We start from the raw sequence: 7142 nt of genomic DNA, 5'->3' as shown, positions 1-7142 counted from the left end.
GAGGTGGATATTGTGTTTTAAAGAAGTTATGGAGATTAGGAGCAGTTTACATTTCACATATTATTTTGTCTGCTGTGACAATTTGTGGATAACTGCACTCCAATAAATAAAATAAAAATTACAGGGATGCATAATGCTGAAGCAATATTTTTTACAAATAACATAAGTTAAGAACAAATCATTGTTCATATATTTTACTGGCACGGATCTGACCTTGAAACCGAGTCCATGAAAATCTATATAATCTCTTAATTCTCCTCTTATTTGCTATATTCTAAGATTTATACCTGACATTAATATTCAGTTTGAGATTATAAGGAATAGCTAACATTTTAGACATTTAAACAGAAATCATACATTTTACTTCAAATTTTTTAGTTTAATTTACTTCAAATTTATAATAAAACTTTCAACCTATGCTATATATGTATTTAATTATATAAAATAATATTTTGTATTCAACATGGTGACAATGAATTTTTCTAACTTTTTTTTAAATAATTGCCTCTGAAGGTGTTAAAATTTAACTTCACAGCACAATGGATGTGGAACACACTCTTCACTTATCTATAATATTTAAACAGAAAGATAAAGAAATAAAATGTGTAAAGAAATAAAATCTTTAAGTCACAAAGTTTAAACAGAGGCCAATATCAACTAACTACATTTGCAAGTTCAATTCAGTGATTCATAATAAATTATTATGACTTCATTATTATAAATTTTTAAAGCTATATTATGTGAAAATCTCCAAACAAGAATTAATTAATTATTATATTTGATAGTATGGTATATTTGTATTATTCAACAAAATTAAAACAAATTCTTGAAACATGACATTGAAATAAACTGGACACAATTACCCTTCTTGTCCAAAATCTTCCATGAACTTCTTCAGCTTTACCATGTCATCATCATTGACTGTGGGTTTCGATGTTGCCAAAGATCTCATCATGTCCGACATGGTCACAGGAGGTTCACCCAGCTTGTCACTCGGCACTTCCATCCAGGTCATCTCTATTGCTCCCGGGTCGCCGGGAGAGCAAGGTGTCAGTAGATCATTGACAATAACATCAGGGTCTGTTGGACTTGGTCCTGAAATTCTCTTGAAATGTGTAGACGACTGCACCTTACGTACGGGCTGCATAAGAGCGTCACGCACAACAATACTTATGTCAGCTCCAGAGTAGCCGTCACTTTTGGCGGCCAGAGTTTTCAAGTCTTGCTCGGTAAGTTGATGCCTAGTATTGCCAAGATGTAATTTGAACATATCTAATCTTGCATGCTCCTCTGGTAGTGCAATATAAATACGCTTTTCAAAACGCCTCCTTATAGCCGCGTCTAGGACCCATGGAATGTTGGTGGCCCCAAGGACCAGTATCCCATCCATGTCATTGCCGACACCCTGCATCTGAACGAGAAACTCAGTTTTGATCCTACGAGCCGACTCAGATTCATTGTCCGAACGAGATGAACACAAAGAATCAATTTCATCGATGAATATTATACTCGGTTTGTGCTGACGTGCCAATTCAAACAGATTCCTCACCAGTTTCTCAGACTCACCAAGCCACTTTGAAACTAAATCAGATGATGAAACTGAAAAGAAGGTAGAATTGTTGGCTTCGGTAGCCACAGCTTTAGCCAAGTATGATTTACCTGTACCAGGGGGTCCGAACAACAGAATTCCCTTCCACGGAATCCTTTTCCCAGTGAATAGATGTGGGAACTTGATGGGTAATATAACAGCTTCCTTCAGCGCCTCCTTTGCAGCTTCTAACCCAGCAACGTCACTCCATTTCACATGAGGTTTTTCAACCACAATTGCTCCTTCGAGTTTTCCCTGTAATTTCTTCTTCTCAGGATCATCTGAATCACTGTCACTGTCACTCTTTTTATCTTCGCTCTTGGAATTCGAGTCACCATCCTTAACTGGCTTCTTCTTTTTGTCCTTTTTAAGGTATTCTTTGAGTTTTTCAGCTCTATCTAAATACTGTAAGCACTTTGCTCTTATACTCTCTTTTGCTCTCTCCCCTTGGGCCTCATACTTTACAGCATGAAGAAAATACTCTACACCGTGTTCGTAAAGACGCAGAGCCTCTGCATAGTTCTTGTTTTTGTCTTCCTCTGTGGCCTTAGTAACGAGATCTATGGCTTTCTGCAAAGTGTTTGACGAGGCCATTTTGTAGGTTCACATACACTGTAATAAATTATAATACAGATGTTATTATACTTCCATCATTGAATACTAAAAAGAAAAAACCTTGCGTGATGACTCATGAGCTAATTTATTAATAGCAAAAAAGGTCACAATTAATGTCCATTAATGCATAAAAAGCTTGGTTTAGATCTATAATTAATGATAAATGGTAAGACAAAGTATTTATTTTGTAATCATTAAAATATTAGGTATGACATCAACGACTTAAGTAAGCTCGGAAAACAATCAGTCTTCAAAACAGCGAGTTCGGTGTACTTACCGTGAAATCTTATTGTTAAGTTATTAATATACCTTAGTTTTAAGGAAATTATAAAATAATGAGCTAATTTCTACAATAAACTTAAAAAGAATCGGATTTCTCGAATAACTTTTAGTTTTTATCTTTTTTTCCTATTTAGTTGACACTTGACATTTATTTTTTTTAAATGAATTCATAGATAATACCAAGGATAATACTCACACAGATCGGTCAGTACCTACTGACTACTCAGTACGAGTCACTATCGTTATTACTCGATAGTTATACTCCAAATCGAATAAAAATTATCGTGTGGACCGCAAAACTCATAACTCGAAGGCTAGCATCGAGCCGGCTCGATGGAAATACATCTAATTTTCGTCGAACTTACTCGTCGCGAGCTATCGAGGCGTCGAGCTTACCCAAGCGTGTGAGGTTTGCGGTCCACACGATAATTTTTACTCAATTTGGAGTAAAATTATCGAGTACGGAGTAATACTGAATGTGTGGATGAAATCCTGTAGGCTACAAGGTTTTAAAATGAAAGATTGAGAAATTTAAAAGTATTTGATATTGGACTGTAGTCTGTATATTGTAATTTTACAATTAGGTACCTATTTAAAGCACAAGCCGAGGTTTTTACTCTACGTGATTGCTCGATCGAGTAAAACCGTATGTGAGTACTTAGCAATAACTAATTTTATAGGCCAAAATCCAAATCTTCAAATAAGGCATAAGTTAACTTTTTATTTAAAGTACTCAAGTGTCTGTTCCTCAGCAGATTGTAAATTGTAATAAATATAATAATTTTTTCCTTGTTTCTATGCATCAAATCAAGTACAAGGCTAAAAAGTCGTAAGCTAATTTATTTTTATAAATAAGTAATTAAAATTAACTGATGTTCTGAGAGGTCCTGGAAGTTAGCCCCCCAATAATTTTTTTTTTGTAATTTTTTGATTTTTATACTCGTATATCGTTTGTTCGTCGTTTGTTCGTGATTGTTCGTTATAAATAATCGTTTGTTCGTTACTAGTTTATTTAATAAAAAATGTTTTAAAATATGATCTTAAGTTAGCCCCCCATTCTAATTTTTAATGAATTTATGTAAATATTGAATTATAAATATTCATTAATGTTTGTTCGTCGTTTGTTCGTGATTGTTCGTTATAAATAATCGTTTGTTCGTTACTTGTTTATTTAATAAAAATTAATTTAAAATATGATCTTAAGTTAGCCCCCGCATTTAAAATTTTTAATAAAATGTCAATATTGAGTTTTAAATATTCATTAATGTTTGTTCGTCGTTTGTTCTTGATTGTTCGTTATAAATAACCGTTTGTTCGTTACTTGTTTATTAAATAAAAATTAATTTAAAATATTATGATCTTAAGTTAGCCCCCTCAATCAATTTTTTAAAGAATTTATGATATATTGAATTATAAATATTCAATAATGTTTGTTCGTCGTTTGTTTTTGATTGTTCGTTATAATTAATCGTTTGTTCGTCACTTGTTCATTTAATAAAAAATAATTAAATATGCTCTTAACTCTTAAGTTAGCCCCCGCATTTTAATTTTTAATAAATTTATGTCAATATTGAGTTTTAAATATTCATTAATGTTTGTTCGTCGTTTGTTCTTGATTGTTCGCTATAAATAATCGTTTGTTCGTTACTTGTTTATTAAATAAAAATTAATTTAAAATATTATGATCTTAAGTTAGCCCCCTCATTCTATTTTTTAATGAATTTATGACAATATTGAATTATAAATATTCAATAATGTTTGTTCGTCGTTTGTTTTTGATTGTTCGTTATAAATAATCGTTTGTTCGTCACTTGTTCATTTAATAAAAAATAATTAAATATTATGCTCTTAACTCTTAAGTTAGCCCCCGCATTTTAATTTTTAATAAATTTGTGTCAATATTGAATTATAAATATTCATTAATGTTTGTTCGTCGTTTGTCTTTGATTGTTCGTCATAAATAATCGTTTGTTCGTCACTTGTTTGTGTAATAAAACTTAATTTAAAAAAATCTTCTTAATTTAGCCCCCCGTTTTAAATTTTAATAAATTTATGTTAATATGGAGTTATAAATATTCATTAATGTTTGTTCGCCGTTTGTTCGTGATTGTTCGTTATTAAATAATCGGTTGTTCGTCGCTTGTTTATGTAATAAAAGTTAATTAAAAATATCCTTTTATGTTAGCCCCCCAGTCTAATTTTTAATAAATGTATGTCAATATTGAATTGTAAATATTCAATAATGTTTGTTAGTGCTTAAAAGACGTTTGTTCTTCCTTCTTTTTTGTTTAATTAACAATTTTTATAATTATTATTTTAGTCTGGCTTACCCAGCATAGGTATATTTCGACTGGCAACATTATTCTGAAGTTGATCTTTGTCGTCTATGGTCATTGGATTTCATGATTTTGATACTTGGGAATAAGGTAAGGTTATTTAAATATTATTATGGTTATTATTTTTTACGTCTTTACTTGTCTGTGGCGCCTTGAGCGGGTTTCGCCACAGGCAGAGGTTTCTACACGCCCAGCATACACTAAAACTGCAATTTCATGTTCCTTGGTCTTGCGGAATGCGTTATAAAGATCTGAATCATTTTTAAATTAAATTTTCTACCTAGAAAATAGTACTTTTGTAATATATATTTGTCGGTATAATGTTATACCTATGTTCTTCTCTCTCTCTCTAATTATTACCTATGTTAATGTTTAATTACTGAGATACCTATGTTCAATAGATTTTGGGTCATATTATAATAATAAACCACTATTTAGCGAGCCAAGAGTATTTATTTATTTATATAACCTTATAATATTATTCACAAAAATAATATCACACAAGTCACGACTCTCATACAATTATTTTAAATAATCAACGTTATAAGTACAGCGGTTCTAAAATGGTCACATTTAACAATTCCTCTCAATCAATTCAGCAAATGAATTGTCAAAACTGTCAAACTGACAAATGTCAAATCAACTACAAAGATACAGAAATGAATTGCAAGCAGAGTTGCATTTTGCGATTTTAGAAAAATGAATCATATTATGATTCATATCATGATTCTTCAAAGCGACCATTTTAGCCTTTTTTGCTAGCTGTCTTGCTCTACATAAACGGGTTTCAATATGATAAATATGTAAGTACTTACAAAAAAAGCACTGCTATTTTTGTACTTACATATTATTCTTTTTTTTTCACAACATGTTTTGGTTCTTTTAGAATATTTTGTTTTTTATTTCTAAGTTTTTTTTTGTTATTCTTATGCGTATTTTATGTGTTTTTGTTACGATAAATTGAATAAATTATTCTTATTAATACTAGTGATGACAACCAATAACGATTAAGCGGTCATTTGCAAGTTACGTCACTTTATAGTTTGTGCGTTCGATGATATGGGTGACAATTTTCATGTTCCTTGCTACAGTTTTTTTTTACAAGAAAACAAAAAAAATCAAAATGTAATAAATTATATTCCATCTACAAAAACAAATGTTTCCTATAATTGTAAATAAATAAAAATGAAAGGATGCTAAATGCTAACTTATTAATAAAAATTATAAATATTAACTGTGACATAGGAGTATAAAATTATTGTTACGAAAACATTTGAAAAATGTCATAAGCATGAAACGAAACTTATGTCAATAGAGATTGACTCTGTTGAATCGAAATTAAATCGATATAAAAGGGCGGCTATCTTAAATCGCCGGCACCACTGAAATGTCAGTACGAAATCGATAATTTCGATTGCAATTCCTTTACGAAGTGATTCGATATTTTTAAACTATCGATTAATTTTTGTTAGGTAACTTCCCTACTATTGTCAATTATAATGTGTCACGCATATCATCATAAAACGCACAAACTATAGTTAAGCCCAGTATTCTGATATATTATGATCATTATTTCCTTATCTAAAATTAAAGTAAAAGTCACATCAAAATAGCAATTAAAACATTTTAAAATCGATTCATCATAAAACATGCGATTTAAGTATATTAATTAATACTTAGTCAATAATAATAATAATAATAATAAATAGGTTAAATATCTTAATTAAGAGTTAATTAAGTTACACGTGGGAGAGCCATGCTTCGGCACGAATGGGCTGGCTTGACCGGAGAAATACCACGTTCTCACAGAAAACCGGCGTGAAACAGCGCTTGCGCTGTGTTTCGCCGAGTAAGCGAGTTTACCGGAGGCCCAATCCCCTACCCTATTCCCTTCCCTACCCTCCCCTATTCTCTTCCCTTACCTTCCCTACCCTCCCCTATTACCCTATTCCCTCTTAAAAGGCCGGCAACGCACTGGCAGCTCTTCTGATGCTGCGAGTGTCCATGGGTGACGGAAGTTGCTTTCCATCAGGTGACCCGTTTGCTCGTTTGCCCCCTTATTTCATAAAAAAAATTAGTATAATGCAGCAACAATGTAAACTATCCAGCTAAAATGTCATAATAATTGATTGGTATAAAAAATAAAAAATAACACAAAAATTCATGTACAAAATTAATAACAATTAAAATAGAATTAATTACATTGTCACATCAATTAAAAATACAAAAAAAAAATCAATATCAATGTCTACAGAACAACAAAAATATTAAATTATGTTACTAGAATAAATATTGTATATATTACCGTTAGAATGCAGAAT

The 7142-nt window shown here is 31.2% G+C and overlaps 1 protein-coding gene across 1 annotated transcript; it reads right to left on the bottom strand.

Annotated features, from left to right (window-relative positions):
- Nucleotides 1-455: 455 nt before the first annotated feature.
- On the bottom strand, nt 456-2617 carry LOC121725228 (vacuolar protein sorting-associated protein 4). The gene is made up of 2 exons (XM_042112077.1): nt 2481-2617; nt 456-2200 (listed from the first exon to the last, which is right to left on the bottom strand). The coding sequence occupies exon 2, from the start codon at nt 2180-2182 to the stop codon at nt 860-862; it is 1323 nt and encodes a 440-aa protein (XP_041968011.1). The 5' UTR covers nt 2183-2200; nt 2481-2617; the 3' UTR covers nt 456-859.
- Between the last annotated feature and the right edge of the window lie 4525 nt (nt 2618-7142).

This window comes from Aricia agestis, chromosome 3 (assembly GCF_905147365.1).
Source record: "Aricia agestis chromosome 3, ilAriAges1.1, whole genome shotgun sequence".
In the NCBI taxonomy this organism is placed as follows: Eukaryota; Metazoa; Arthropoda; class Insecta; order Lepidoptera; family Lycaenidae; genus Aricia; species Aricia agestis.
The sequence above is the reverse complement of the archived record's forward strand: the minus strand, read 5'-3'. Positions and strand labels throughout refer to the sequence as shown.

What these genes read in the sequence shown, in the direction of transcription:
- LOC121725228 (XM_042112077.1), bottom strand. Translation starts at nt 2,182, where the DNA reads ATGGCCTCGTCAAACACTTTGCAGAAAGCCATAGATCTCGTTACTAAG.